Genomic DNA, 16341 nt, shown 5'->3' on the forward strand with positions numbered 1-16341 from the left:
TTGCAAATAAATGCAATACATCATCATTTTCTGAGGTAGAAAAAAGGTTCAAAGAACATTACTGGAAAAAACTGAGAAAATAATGAAATATGGACTACAAATTAGATACAAATGGTCTTATCAATGCTTCCTGAGTTTTAAAGATACATTGTGCTTATATAGGAGAATTATCTTCAATCTCAGGGAATAAATGCTCAAGTGTTAAGGGGTAAAGGAGGATGATGTGTATAACCTACTTTGAAAGAGTTCAAGGAAAAAATGTTTATATGAAGAATGAAAGCAAACGTAGTAAAATTAGTAAATCTAGATAGTTTATATTTGAAAAGATTTCATTCATAAAAAACTTTTAAGTATACTCTTAAATTTAATTTACCTCAGTTCCACCAAAACGTTTAAGCGTATTTTTAAAAATCTGTCCTATTTTAAGCATAAATCCTGGCAAACCCACCTAAAGTACCAGTAAGCACAAAATCTATATTCAAATACAAGTATGCTAGTTATAGTCAAACAGCAAAACCCTAGGTCCAAGCCCTGGGACCCACCTCCACAGGTAGGACTAGGATGCGAGAGTCATTGCCAAGAGGCCGAAACTTCAGAGGGAAAGAAACCCAAGTGGAGCTGTGACCAGGCAGCGAGCTGTGCGGGAAATGGGCTGTGCCTTGAAGGGGCTGAAGCTGATTAGGTGAAGAGTGAAATAAGGAATGGTGAAGACTGGTTACCCACTTTTGAATGCTGGTAACCAATTAAGCTGCTTTAAAATGAAGAAGTAAAACACTGAGCAGGTGGGTAAAAGCCAACAGATGACCAGATTATAGCCACAGGAGTCACCAGTGAGCAACGCAACTCCCTCCTGCATAGGAGACGAAGATTCAGAAGCTTAAGTAAACAGTAAAAGGAAGGTAATCCATCTGGCAGAAAGAAAGAAGGTGTGTTATAAGGGTTAGGTAAGTGTGATGGCTGACCAATACTAGTCTCTTAACAAGACAAGGCCAGTGAAAAGGATTGAAAGTGTCTAAATCACTTGGTTAAAAACTTAAGCTGTTATACTAGTCTGGATCCATCATTTAATAAGTACAAAAAGCATAGAAAATTTCCTTTCCCTAACTTCACAAGGTGTCATTCTCAAAAGTGATTCCTTTTCAATTAGGTTTTAAAAGTATACAGGAAGCAGAGAGAACATAAGGACTCAATTTCCCTAATGAGACTTTAATCTTCTCTCCATGACAAAGACCAAAATCTCCTCACAAAACAAAACCATCTGCCTAGGTACTAGTGGAAAGAAAAGAGTGAGACACATCTCCCACCCTCCACTTGCAAACAACTCCTAGTTATCTCATCCCTAGTCAAATGTAAATGCCCTGTGACCTTCCTTACTAATTTAAAGGGGAAAGTTATACTTCACCAGTATCACCTGAGGTTTCTACACATTCTTTCAAATATTTTAAAAGATGCAGATTACACTGTAGCCCACGATACCACAGGATCTAGGTTAACTATTCAAGCCAACCCATATTAAATGACTAATACTGGCTGTTGTCACATCCATCCGAGTTCTGCCACTTTGTACCACTTCATAATAGTTAATGCTTATACAGCCCTTACTATGTGGCATGCACCATTCTAAGTATGTACTCATTTACATTCATTGATAATCATCAAAACCACCCCATTAAAGTGTTACTGCTATCCCCATTTTATTGTTGAACGAACTAAAGAACAGAGAGCATAAGTGATCTTCCCAAGATGACACAGCTAATAAGCAGCAGAGCCAGGGTACAAATACCAGCAGTGAGCTCAGTCTGGTTCTGAACCACTGCCTCCGCTCACTTTCCCCTCCACCACTTCACCGCTAAGGAAGTGGAGCAACTGTCCACGTGCTCTTTTTGGAGTCCTATGGATGTAAGACAGGCTTCAGAATTCATAATTTTTCTGGTTTTCAAAAGATGGTAAGCACCCTTATTATCAAGCATGTTAATATTTCACTAGTAAAATTTAAAGCATTTACACTAAATTGGACAAACGGGTCTACCAGCCTCACGTAATTTCAGGTCATGATAAGTTTTTACCACCAAAAAAGTAACAAAGTTGTTTTCAGAGCTTTAGGATTCTGAAATTGCAGTTAAGTAGCTTGGCAGAATTGTCATCAAGATTACAGAATACACATAATTACCTACCATGGGGCCTACTACACAGTAAGTAGGCAAAATATATGGGGACTATTACTGTATTAAAATTAAAATGTATCAGGTTTTATTACTTGTACGTGACTAATGTTCTTAATCAAAAGCCCCACATGTTACAAGGGCAATCTGAAGGTCATGGACACCTGAATAGGTGAGAAGGGAGGATGATGTCAGCAAGATAAAAACACAGCACACACCAACTATGAATTAAGAATTCCAGGAAATATCTTTTTAAATTAATGGGTAGGGAAGGGGGCTGCATGAAACTCTCGTAAGAATATCTAACCATAAAAATTTACTCAATCTTTTTAAAATCTATTCAATCCTTTTATAATATCACACATAGCTTTTGAAGATGGAAGGGGAAAATCTAATAATGTAGATTTCAAGCTCCCAAACATGTACCTTGTAACAATCCTCTTAAAAAAACTTGCCTTGATAACTAGGATTGAAAATAAAAATGAAAACTATGTAGGGGTGACCAATCTTTTGGTGTCTCTGGGCCACAATGAAAGAAGAGTTGTCTTGGGCCACATATTAAATACACTGTGACATGTAATCACAAAAAAAAAAAAATCTCAATGTTTTAAGTAAATTTACAATTTTGTGTTGGGCTGTAAGCCCACACCTAAGCCACATGCGGCCTGCTGGACACAGGTTGGACACCCCTCCAAGAGAGAAAACCTTTATGCCTGTCTTCTTAAAAGCAAAAATAGAAATAACATCTACATAGTGTTCAAATTATAATAGTAAATTCTTTTAAAATAACCATCCAGCTTTGACCCATGTGGCTCAGTCGGTTGGGCATCATACTACAAAGCAAAAGGTCACAAGTCAGATTCCAAGTCAGGGCACACACATGGGTTACAGGTTTGGTCCCTGGTCAGGGCGCGTGCAAGAGGCAGCTGACTGATGTTTCTCTCTCACATTGATGCTTCTCTCCCTCTTTCTTTCTCCCTTCCCCTCTCTTTAAAACATAAAAAAAAAAAAAACTATTTAAAATAACCATCCAAAAAAATGGTAACAGCCACAAAGTGGCAAAGTACTTTTACAAGCAGACACATCCTAATTCACTTTTGTACATCACTTAGAACAACATGCTTGACATTTTCCCAAAAATATGAACACTGCTATAAAAGGACCTTTTTAATTATTAATGTAAATACTCATCCCAGTTTTCAAACACAAACAGGATTCCCTTGGTCCTGGCTCTAAGATCCAATAAGCAGTTTAAAGCAGTTAAAATCATATGTTTCCATTATGGTTTCTATGTACTTTTTAATATTCCTTTCACTGTTATGTTCTGTAGGGTTCACCACACAGAAATCTAATTATTTCTCAACAGATGGACTTTTTTAAAAAGGGGAATATAATCAATTTATTTCATTATTCCTATTTTACCATAAACAGGTTGTTCAGCAACTTGTAATTCAGCCTTTAAAATCCTTTTCCCACTTAGTTGCCCAGCACTTAAATAAACACCGGGCTTGTGCCCCAGGAGCTCCAATCTAACTCTTCTCACCACAAGTGACTCCGGTGTTGCCAGGGCCAGGCCAACCAAGGCACAACAAATGATATCTAATTTAAGACCCAGGACCATAAAAGAAGAAATTCCAATACCAAAGTGCCCAAAGAGGTCACTAAATTGCAGCTCACATTTTCAAAGCAGCAGCTGTTGCCTGGTTGAGTGAGGAACAGAGCTATCAGCCTACCATGATGACACACCACCAAAATCATAAGCTAAAATGGTAATGATAAAATTTAGTTAAGTGTATTATAACAGGTTTGTTCTCAAATCTTAGAGAACTGTCTATCATTCAAAAAGGCATTGTCAATAGACCTAATATCTGCCGCTTATATTTTAGGCAATTAACTTAAATCTCTCTGTGCCTCAGTGTACTTATATCTGTGAAACTGGGTTAGAATTTACCTCATTGGCTGTTCAGAGTGAAAGGAAACAATGCACAGAAAGTGCCTGTCAAAGTACCTAACAGTGGAAAATACATAGTAGCTATTATTACAGAAAGTAAAGCTTGGTAACTTTCTTACATGTTGGGAATATGAAGACAAGTGAAATCAAATATTATAAGAAGTGCAAGTTTTACAACGGTAAAAACAGTGCACTATTCTGCAGTAAAGTGACCATATAAAATTGGCCCAAAGAGGCCCTGGCCAGGTGGCTAAGTTAACTGGAGCATTGTCCCATGCACCAAGGAGTTGAGGATTCTATCCCTGGTCAGGGGATATACCTGGGTTGTGGGTTCAATACTCAGCTGGGGGGGCGTGTGTGGGAATGACCAAGGGATGTCAATGTTTCTCTCTCACGTCAATGTTCTCTCTCTACCCCCACCTTCCTCCCTCTCTAAAATCGATGAACGTATCATATCCTCTGGTAAGGATTTGAAAATTTTTTTTTTTCATTGGTCCAAGGAGAAAGAGAGGAAAATTATGGTCTGCCTAAATTTCTAGTGGGCAACCAGATTTAACTATTTGCAAGTTTAATTACCAGTTCTGTAAAAAGGACCTACATCTACCACCCAAGTGGCCCATACCTACATGTATTGCTTCTTTGTAATTTCACCTATTTGAAAGTAACCACTAACTTTTCAAACAGACTTAATAAATTTATCACTCTACTATTTTGGCAAAATCCCTCCCCCGCTAAGAAAATTAATTATCTCCAAATATGGTCTGAGAATCGTCTGCATCAGAAACACCTTGTTAAAAATGCAATGTGATGGAGATGATCTCAGAAATCTTGTTCACATGTGTCTGAATTAATTCGGGAATTTAAGAACAGGACCAATAAATACTAAGAAATAAGGATGCACTTTAGTCACAAATACCACTAAGGACATCTTTCAGTTTTTATCAATGTGAAATTAACTCGACCATTATGAGCACATGATACACAACTTCTTTAAAAACCCTCCACAGGAAAACTGATCTTAGGAAGATTAAAACTAGTTGCATTGAGAGCATAGTACACACTGAAGTATTTACACAACACACACTGAAAAAAAAAAAAAAGCTGAAAATTAACCTCATTAGCCCAGTGCAATAAAACATTCCAGGCATAGTTTGTTATCTAGTTTATACAATTTAATTTAGTTTTAAATTTTTTAATTCCACGATGTGACAGGATTCTTTACACTCAAGATTCAAACTAGGTGTTTAACATTGAACTAATCACTTTCAAAAAATTTTTTCAGTCCAACATGCACTGCAAGACCTCACTCTCAAAACAGTGTGTGTACACTAGTATGGTAGTGGCGTGCTACAGGTGTCTGGGTCAGAAAGTGGCTGGCCCCTCCCTCTGTGCTCTTCCACTGTGTGAGGCCTTTACCAGCACCTTGGGATATGAGCAGAATCGTCACCAATAGTTCAGCGTTTTAAATATGCACAACTCAACACAATCATTTAAGCACACTACTAGAGAGCCTAAAGTCTCGACCTGAACGCTTAATATAAGCTACTGATACCACTACTCACTGCTTCACCAGAATGGCTGTATATTTTTCCCACCAAAAGTAGGGCTATTGCACCATAGGTTTCATGGTTTCTGTAAAGAAAAAAAATCATTGTCTTGGTTTATATTTCCTTTAAAAAAAAAACAAATTTTCTACAAACTGATATAAGAAATTTGGCAACAGTATATCATACACACACACAATCTTTGTAAAAGATCAATTCTGAAATACAACTGACCACAACCTTTAATAAGTATGTACCACTAAATTAAAATACACAAAGGTTTTTAAGCATTAGTATTTACTTCATGATTCCTTATTATATCAGGTCCAAAAATGGAATTCAGAGAGCTTTTTCAGGATTTCAAAGTGGCTTGATAATTATGTTTTAAGATATGGGGAACAGTATGAAACAATTTAAATGATCCATCTGTGTAGAAAGAAACCACAGGTCTCAGGAAATGCTATCCCTTCAAGTGTGGACTGAGAAGGCTGAGAAACCTCTTGCCTTTGTGGCTACTTTTGACTGGTTAAATTTTTCTACGTTTGCAACTACTGAAGTTGGAGGTGTATTTAACGGATAGGTCTAAAAGTTTGCTGGCAGGGAAAAGATATCCATATCACTTCTAATGATTCAAAAGAGGCCCTCACAGGACTGTGGGTTTTCCTTCCCCTCAGGAACAAACTTAAGGGGCAAGAATGATTTTAAAAACATTATGGAAATGCACCCAAGGGGATGCACTCAGAAAAAAAAACCCAGAATGTGGAAAATGCTACGAACTATGGTTTAACAGATAGCAAGAACAGATAGGAATAAAATAGCAAAACTGCAGATGAAAAACTTATGAAAGTTATCAACTAATTGCAATGTATAAACTTTACATAGGACCCTGATTTAAACCAAACATGTTGACTGAGATGTTAATTTTGAGACAGATCTGGAAAATGTTAAGCCTGACTAGATACATGATATAAAGGAACTGCCTTTATGTTAGGTGCAACAATAGCAGTACAGTTATGGTTTTAAGTTCTCATCTCTTTGGAGATCTATACTGTAATATTTATGGTAAAATGACATGTTTAGGACTGTTCAAAATAATCCGGTGGTTGCCTTGGTTGGGTGGCTCAGCTGGTTGGAGTGTTGGCCCATATACCAAAAAGTTATGGGTTTGACTCCTGGTCGAGGCACAGACCTAGGTTGTAGATTCAATCCCAGGTCAGGGTGCAATAGATGGATGTTTCTCCCTCTCTCAAAAAATCAAAACAGCACTGGCTGGTGTGGCTCAGTGGATTGAGCACTGGCGGGCAGACCGAAAGGTCGCCACTTCAATTCCCAGAGCACAAGCCTGGGTTGCAGGCCAGGCCCCCAGCTAAGGCATGTGAGAGGCAGTCAATTGATGTTTCTCTCTTACTCCCTTCTTTCCCCTCTCTCTAAAAATAAAATATTTTGAAAAAAAATCAAAGCATATCCTTGGGTGAGAATTAAAACATAAAAAAATCCTAATAATCCAGTGGAGGTGCACATATAATGACACAAGTTTGGCTAATGGTCGATAGATGTCAAAGCAAGAATAATACATACATGGAGATTCACTTCCCATAATAAAAAATTAAATAAAAATTATTACAAAACCACAGACTTATTATTCTGTTTAAAATAATCATTAAGACAGTTTAACAACTAGCCCTGGCTAGGTACTCAGTTGGTCATAAGAGTGTCCTGATACACTAAGGTTGTGTGTTCAATCCCTGGTCAGGGCAAAACAATCAACCAATAAATGCATAAATAAGTAGAACAAATTGATGTTTCCCTCTCTCTAAAACCAATTAAAAAAAAACTTGAAAAAGACAATTAACTTGAAGGAATGCTTATTATATAGTACTAAATGAAGAAACAAATGTACACGTCAAAATCTCAAAAGCATAATGTTAAAGAAGAAAAAGAAATAGAAAAACTAAACTGAACTTGTGGGTTAGCTGATTATTTTTGTTAGTATTACACCATTGTCTGATTTTAGCAATAGGCAGGTAATTTAACCTACCTAAGAAAGCTGGGTATAAAACAATGGAAGAGCCTAGAGTAAACTAGAGAATGCACTGCTCACTTTAAAAGCCTTCAGTTTCCAATAAATACTATGATACATAAAATCTTTTTAACCTGATATTCAAATATCCTCATTTTTAGGGTTATCAGCCACAGCAACCTACACTGAAGAATAAAAGGAGGAAGTAACCATCAAAGCAGGATGAGACAGGAAAACCAGATCGACTGGCCACCCTGTTCACTTTACATATATTTAAACTGAGACAAGGCTTGTTTGCTTGCTTGTGTTTAAACAAGCTGACTTTTGTCAGCTGCCTAAAGTCAAAATGAATTAGCCTCAGAAGAACTAGAGAGACTGGAGTCCAGAGAGGCACAGACTTACCCAAATTCACAGTGCTAATCGGAGGCCAGTCCTAGATCCCAAGTACCCTGACACTGTCCAGATCTACACTATTCAGAACCCCTTTTTGTTCTGTTTTTTAATTACTTGTGCCCTGCTCCTTTTTCCCATAAAAAGATTATCCTAAAAAATGTGCTATTCACCCTGGCCGAGCAGCTTAGAGCGTTGTCCTGATATGCCATGGTTGCCAGTTTAATCCCTGGTCAGAGCACAAACAAGAAACAATCAATGAATGCATAAAAGAATGTTTCTCTCTCTCCCCTTCTCCTCTCAAATCAATAAATAATACCTAGTCAAAAAAATATATAGTTGATTTAGTTCTTCAATCAACTAAGTCTAAAATTAAGGCAAAAAAAACTAATACAATGAGCCCTGGCTGGTGTGGCCCAGTGGATGGAGCACCAGCCTGCGGACCAAAGGGTAACCGGTTCAAACCCAGTCAGGGCACATGCCTGGGTTGCAGGCCAGCTCCCCAGTGTGGGACGCATGACAGGTTAACCTGATGTTAACCAATGTTAACCTGGTTAACATTGATGTTTCTCTCCCTCTCTTTCTCCCTCCCTTCCCCTCTCTAAAAATAATAAAATCTTTTAAAAACTATAATTTAAAAATAATAATAATACAATGAAAGGAAAGGGAAGATGTCAAATGCTTGACAAAAGCAGACTCTTGATCAATCCACATATACATATATATGAATCCTGTAATCTAGGATTAAGTGCTTCCTACATGGTGAACAACTCTTCCAACCTTGAAAGACATTTGTCTACCATGCATAATGTTAGAATAAAATAATAAAAGCAGTAACTAGCCTTTTTTTAGGCTGAAGAAAGTGCATACACATTGACGCGCTTAGTGGTGTCACAAATGTTAATTCTTTCCGACTATCACTCAACAGACAAGAACCAAGACTTCAGAGCCCGCTGTGCCTTCCAGCATACAGCTGGGGAAGGGAGGAGTCTCCAGGCAGAAGGCCACGGTGATGAGCTGACTGAAAACCTCCTGGGTTCTAACACCCACAGCCTTGGAGTACCCCAGGCTGCTACTGAAATCAAGAAAAGCACTAAATTTCAGAAATACGCAATTTTTTTACTTACTACTTAAAAGAAAATTTGCCAGCCCAACTGGCTTTTTAACATGAAAGTAGAACTACAGACTTTTTAGATTCAGATCAACCTATATTTGTAGCTCTCCTTTGTCATTTATAAGCTAAATGACTTCCCAAATCAAATGAACCTCAGTTTCCTCCCATATAAATGAAAATACCACGAGAGTTATAAAGACTAAATAAAGCATGTGGTACAAGGCCTGACACATAAGAGGCACTCAACAGGAAGCTCATTTTTACCTAAAGGTTTACTTCAAGACCAAATTCAAATGGGACACCAACTGTTCTTAAAGCTACTGATGACTATGGCTATGGTCTTGGCAGTCTGTGACGGGTGGCTCCTGGACGGTCAGCTAGCCCAAAGTGCATGTGAAGTATGCAGTCAAGATGAGCACAGATTACACAAGATACTGGCAGTTTCGCTTTTCCAAATTATATTATGAAAAAGGGATACCCAGTTAGTCAAGTCCTGATCCAATAATAATTCCTTGAAGTGCTAAATTTTAAAAACCCTGTATTTAATTTCCTTACCACTTCTAAAATGGGTGCCTCCCAGGCAAATTAACAGAAGGCAGAAACTGTGTCTAATACATACCCAGATATACCTCTGAGATATTGTGGCTCAGTTATAGCCCGCTGTAATAAAGTGGGTATCACATAAAGTAAGTTTTAATCTGTTTCGTGGCGGAGGGCTTTGCCTTCAGCTTGTGAGCAACACCTGTGAAGCACAATTAACCAGCAACACTTGGGAGGGTGTCTCACATACAGCTGTGCTCCATAAATATTTGTTGAATAAAAAGTTGTTTCCCATAATGGTATTTTAAATACTTCATTATTAACCTTTTAGATTTTAATGTTTTGAAGTGAAGGTATTAAAAAGTTACAGGTTAATAATAAAAATACCTTCCCCAATAAAAGAAATTGCTGTTTACAAGAAACACTGTTAACAAAATAGATCAAAACTTAAAAAATAAATTGCAATTCGCTCACAAAGAAAATTAAAAAAATAAAACCACCATGAGCACCTCAGAACAGGAAAGCACCATCCACCCCATTTCCAGAAACAACTTACCTTTTTGCACCTCCCTTTTGCAGATTTGAAATCCAGATTCTCACACAATCACCGGCCTTCACTTCTGTTTGATACAATAGCATACACACTACTAAGTCTCTCTTTCACTATTAAATACATCAGTAGAAAGCCCACTGGTCTTATGCTGCTAACTATGAAAACAAAAATGCAAAAGTCCAAAGTCAGCATTTTTTTTAAAAACTCTTTTAAAAAATTGAGATTAAACAGCATGCATAAATAATTGTAAAGGTTCCCCTTCTTTTTGCCCCAAACATCATACTTCAGAATGTATTTTAAATAGATTTTTTTTTCCCAAATGGGAAAGAATTCTTGTGCCTTGACGGAAGGACAAGAAGTTCAAAGTGAAACATACTAAAATAAGCCATTTCCACACAGGTGAGATGCCATCAGTGTGTGTGTGCTGTTGCAGGAAACAGAATGGAGAGCCGTGAATGGGAGTCTGCACTTCAGATCTGCAAAAGAAGAGTAAAAAGGTTAATTTAACTCTAGACTTCTACCTGTTTAAACCAATGCTCGTAACCATTTGTTAAAAGATGAAAATGTGCGAAGACAGAGGTTTGTGGGTGAACTCCACCTTCTTGTCCTTAACACAAAAGTTCAAACTGTATCTACAGTATTGTAAGTCAGCAATCGAACACTTTTACAACATACCATCCTGATATTGAAGGTATTAAAAAAGTACCTTTTCTTTAGACTTTCCTTACAACTATCGTCATAATTAGTCAAATGGGTTTCCTGCTGAACAATTATCTAAGCAGAATTAGTGCTACCAGTTAAGAATAACCGCCAAAAAGCACATTTTAAACAAACGCTCTTCCCCTATAAGGAGTGACAAGTAACCTTTTGGGCACTCCAGTGCGCACACCCCTTTCCCCAACCTCATTAAGGGTTAATTTGAGAACAGAAGTGCCTCACAAGCAATCTCCCCACCCCAGCACCCCGTTTTCCGCAAAAAACCCTCCGTATTCTGCACTAGCCACCCCCTCCCTCGCCCCAGTGTGGGTGAGTGGCGCGGAGCGAGACCAGAGGCGAGGGGCGAGACCCGCGAGCCCGCGGTGCACCCTCCACCCCATCCCGAGTCACACCTGCGCTTGCAGGCGCTCACCTGGGGCGGGGACCGCCCCCTCCCGGCCTCCCGCGCCGGCCCCACTCGGAACGCGCGCCACGCGGGACCCGAAGGCGATGCCGGCAGCGGGACCCTGGGGTGGCGGGCAGGCGGGGTGAAGGGGCCACCCCAGCACACACCCTCCCTGGGGACCGAGCGGACCTGGGCGCCCAAGGGGCGTGGTGGGGGTGAGAGAGGTACCTTTTGGACAGGTCCATGAGAACCCCGGAGAAGAGCTTCTCCCCTAGGCGGAACGACACGACGAGCGCGTCCTCAATGATGTGGTCCAGCGTGACCCGCACCTCCGAGCCGGGGATGAGTTGCGACACGGCGGAGTCCCCGCCCGCGGGCGGCACGAGCGCCGGGGTTGCGGGCTGGGGCAGCGGCGGCTCCTGGGACTCCTCGGGAGCCGGGGGCTGCTCGGGCGGCGGTGCTGGGGAAGGTGGAAGGTCAGGCCCTTCCTGAGGGGCGGCTACCGCCGGCTCCACCGCCCGGGCGGGCTTCTCCTCAGCCTCCAGCTCCGGCCCCGCCGCCTCCGGGCTCCGGGCGAGCTCCCGCGGCGGCGAGAGCGGAGGCTCGTCGGCCTGAGGGGAGGACTGCTTCCCGTCGGCCTCGCCGTCCGGCACAGATGCTTCAGTGGCGGTGACCGGGAGGGTGTCAGTACCGGCCTCGCTGCCGGGGATGGGCTCCATCTCCGGCTCGGCCTCGCCGGCGCCCCCCTCCCCGGGGGACGCTGCTGTCGCTGCCGCCTCTGCAGCCACGGCCGCCATTTTCTTCCTGGCTTCTCCCTCCTCCAACTCCGGCTGCAGCGGCGGTGGCGGCAGCGCTGCTTGGTTCCCTGGGCCTTCCCCTCCCTCCCGCGAACTGTTTCGTCCCGCCCTTTCTCTGATGCTCGTTATTGGCACCGCGCCGTTGGTTCTGTCCTACACTCCTCCCTCACTTGTGATATCCCATTGGCCAGATCCGGACGTCTATTTTCCAGTCAGTCACCCCGCCCGTGCAGAGTAGGAACTTCTCATTGGCCAGAGAAGTTGTCAAATGTCGAATCAGAGTGGAGGAGTGGAGGGGCGAGCTCAAAGTGGGCGGGGGAAGTCAAAAAGCTCAGCCAGATACGTATCGCTCCTTTCTATTGGCTGGAAAAGGAGATAAAATTCTACGGTTGGCCTGTGCGCCTGCCGGTTATCAGCCAGGCTTTCAGAGGTGGGGGAAAGGGGGGAATCACGTGGCTTGCTGGTTCTTTCAAAGGCGACGGAGGGGAGGAGTAACAGGCGAATGCAGGAGAGAAACTGCTTCCCAAGAATCCCTGCGCAGAGGTCCTTAGAATAAATGTTATTTCTAGGCGCGGACCTGCTTGCGGCTGCTTGTGAGCATGACAAGTTTTCTTGGGAAGGACAACTAAAGTTTGAAAATAATTCTACACACACTTCTTGAAAACAGTTTTTGATTTCCTTTTATGCCAGCACTGAGCTGCGTGCTGAGGATAAAAAGATGTGCAAGACGTTCTCTGTAACCTCATGGTAGGCGCTCCAGCCTCACACAAGGAAAGAATGTTTTCTTTGACTTCACTTTCTAGGAAAATGTTTGTGAAAAGAGGAAGGACAAAAACACAATGTATTAAGCCAAGAATTTTCTACTTTTTTCATCTCATGGCACACATAAATTAATCCTAAAATTCTGAGACACACCAAAAGATATATTTTGCAGCTCTAACAAAAAAAGGTATAATTTTTTATTCATTCCCACCAAATGGCTATTGTTGTGTTGGCTGTTGTCATTTTTTTTTTTAATTTGACAATCTAAGGGAAAAAGAATCAGTACCCCTGACTAAACAGTCAGGTGTCGCGTGTTTTAAAAATTCTTGCAGCACACCAATTGGAAATCGCTGGGTTAAGCGGATCGAAGTTCCAGACGCTACCTCTGCCTGTTCTCTCAAAAATCATTGGAAAGGCGCTGCACCTGGTTTCTTGCTTCAGCGGTTTTTCTTTCCTGGCCCCTCGTGTGCCACAGATACAAAGAGTGCCTCTCTTCAGTGTCATGAAGCTCCAACTTCTCTATTCCTACTTTAAGTCTCTTGGTTTGCATGTCTGAAGAAGCAACTGTACCCATTTCTCTCAAATCGCACCTTAGAGTCAGTGTCCTCTCTAGAAGAGGTTGTAGTCACTGAGAATTCCTACAGGAGGGGGAGGAGAAAAGTGGCCAATATTGAGGAGAGTAAAAATAAGATTCTAAAGAATTACAGCAAACATGTGAGTACCTACTATGTACCAGGTACTGCACAGACACTTAGGATACCATCTCATTTAATCCTTACATCTTTACAATATTCCTATGAGGCAGGCATTATTATTATATGCCCATTTCAAAGAAACTGAGGCACAAAGATGGTGCACAAGATTACTCAGCTTATAAACTGCAGAGTCACGATTCCAGATTTGCAATGAAAGGACTGAAAAAAGCAAAAACTAAATATCACCATCTGCTCTATTTCAAGCCACAGAACATGGAAAAAGGCCAGTAGGAAATCCCTGTCAGGGCAGGTTCAGCATCTCCAGAATAACAGAAGGAAATGAATTTACTGAGTGTCCACTCTGTGCCAAAGATTTTCCCATAAGCTCTCATTTAAAATCCTGTGAGTTAAGTCTTTTTTCTCTTTCACAGATAAAGAAACTGGCCTACGCCAGGCTAAGGATCCTTTTAAAGGTCACACAGATGGCTAGAACCAAATCCTATCTAACCCAGGTCTTTCTAAGTGCATGATTGTTTCATTCACTCATTTATTGAAAAATAATTTATCTCCTGCAAGTCTGAAGCCTACAGTAAACAGACATGGGTCCCACCTTACAGGGTTTTCACTGTGGTTACTTTGTATATAGTTCACCATTATCAATTAATTAAACACAACATACAGTTCTATGAGACTCCTAGACCCACACTGAGTTCCCACATTGTATAATCTCTCCTACAGGGAGAAAAATACAGTCCAGGTCCTAGGACCTTATTAGCTCTTATGACTATAATTCATTGCAAGACACTGCAGTGAATTATTTAAATTAAGGATTTATGGCAAATTGTGGCTTACCGAGTCACCCTCCTAAATCATTTCTTCATTCTGCAACTCAGAAACTTCTCCTAGCTCCCGATGTTCACGTCAAGTGTACCCTCTTCTGCTGGTCTTTCAAGGCCCCCTGTGTTCTACTCTCTCTTTCAAGGTCTGTTTTCTACTATTCTTCGAGCTTCCTATTACTGGAAAGACCTATTACTGGAAAGATCTGGTCATAAATTTCTTTCCAACAAATAAATATTGAAGGCCTACTATGTGTCAATTACTGGGCTAGGGAGGGAGAAGCCATACAGAAAAACACATGAAAGTCTTAGTACTTGGCCTTCTAGGGCTTTTTTTCTGGTTAGGAAGTTAGAAAATAAGTAAGAAAGAAACATGATAACTACAGATTGTGAGCAATGCCTTAAAGAAATAAAATAAACAGGGTAGGGTGATTGGAAATAGCTGGGGAGGGAGAGCGAGCCTCTACTTTAGATAAGGTAGTCAGAAAAGACTTAACTGAGGACTTGACATTTTAGCCAAGATGCAAAGGATAACAAAGAGCCAGCTGCTGACATTGTTTGATGACTATTTGGGTCAAAAGGAACGGCAATTACAAAAGTCCTAAGGCAAAGAGGTCTCATTCCAGGAATGGAAAGGAGACCAGTGTGACTGAAGAAAAACAGCAACATAAGTAGGTGAGATAAGACTGAAAAGGAAGACAGGAACTAAATCATATTTTATGCACTACAGATACAAAAGCAAGAGATGCTGTCCCCGGGAGTTCTAAATCGAGTGAGCACCAGCTTCCATTAGTGCTGTTGTATCCTGGTCACTTCTTTATTCAGCTTCCTCCTGGCCCAGAATCTGCATAGAGAAGAACTTCAGTATTTGTGGCTCGATGGTTAGATGGATGGATGGATGGAGGAGTGGATGGATGGTTAGATGGTGTCTTAGTCTGTTCTGGCTGCTAGTACAGAATACCGCAGATTTGGTGGCTTATAAACAACAGAAATTTATTTATTTTTTTAAAGATTTTATTTATTTACTTTTAGAAAGATAGGAATGGAGGGAAAAAGAGACGGAGAGAAACATCAGTGTATGAGAGACATATGGATCTGTTGCCTCTCACATGCCCTCAACCAGGGACCCGGCCTGCTACCCAGACATGTACCCTAACTGGAAACTGAACTGGCAAACTTTCAGTTCACAGGCCAGCGCTCAGTCCACTGAAACACACATCAACCAGGGCAGAAATTTATTTCTTACCGTTCTGGAGGCTGGAAGTGCAAGACCAGGGCATCAGCATGGTCAGATGGAGGCCCACTTCCAGGCTGCAGACTTCTCTTTGTGTACTCACATGGCAGAGACGGGCAAGGAAGCTAGCTTTCTTGGGTCTCTTCTGGAAGGGCGTTAACCTCACTCATGAGGGCCCTGCCCCCATGACCTAATCACCATCCAAAGGCCCCTCCTCCTAATACTGTCAATGTAGGGGGTAGGATTTCCACATATAAATTTTGGGGGGACACAAACATTCAGACCATAGCAGATTCCATGGCTGATTGAACAGCTCATTGAAGGGATGGATGGGAGGGAGGGTGGGTGGGTGGATGGCTGGCTGGCTGGATGAATGGCAGGGATAAGGAATCCAGCTGACCACTCAAGCACATCCTCGCCATCACAAGCAGACTTTGATCTCAAGCTCTGCGGGTGATGCTATAGTTTGGTGGCTAAAAACTCAGAGAATAGAAATGAATGATCCTGTATGTGACTCCCAGTAGGCCTCTGACATGATCTTAGGCAAGTTGCTTAAACTCAGTTTCCTCATTTATAAAATATCTTAATAATAACTAGCTTCCTATCAGGTTGGTCTGTGTTTTTAAATTATGTAATATACA

The 16341-nt window shown here is 41.2% G+C and overlaps 1 protein-coding gene across 6 annotated transcripts in view; it reads right to left on the bottom strand.

The window, feature by feature from the left end:
- The window catches only part of PWWP2A (PWWP domain containing 2A), a 34268-nt gene extending 22000 nt beyond the window's left edge, over positions 1–12268 (bottom strand). For 2 of the 6 annotated variants that reach the window (XM_036014664.1, XM_028527873.2), the window contains exon 1: positions 11605–12266. In XM_036014664.1, coding sequence (XP_035870557.1) covers positions 11605–12173 — 569 coding nt within the window. In that variant the 5' untranslated portion in view covers positions 12174–12266. Of the gene's footprint in view, positions 1–5675; positions 5746–10277; positions 10751–11604 lie in introns of those variants that run through there. The other 4 variants (XM_028527874.2, XM_036014662.1, XM_036014663.1 and 1 more) reach the window with 4 other exon arrangements.
- Between the last annotated feature and the right edge of the window lie 4073 nt (positions 12269–16341).

Source organism: Phyllostomus discolor, chromosome 13 (assembly GCF_004126475.2).
Source record: "Phyllostomus discolor isolate MPI-MPIP mPhyDis1 chromosome 13, mPhyDis1.pri.v3, whole genome shotgun sequence".
NCBI lineage: Eukaryota > Metazoa > Chordata > Mammalia > Chiroptera > Phyllostomidae > Phyllostomus > Phyllostomus discolor.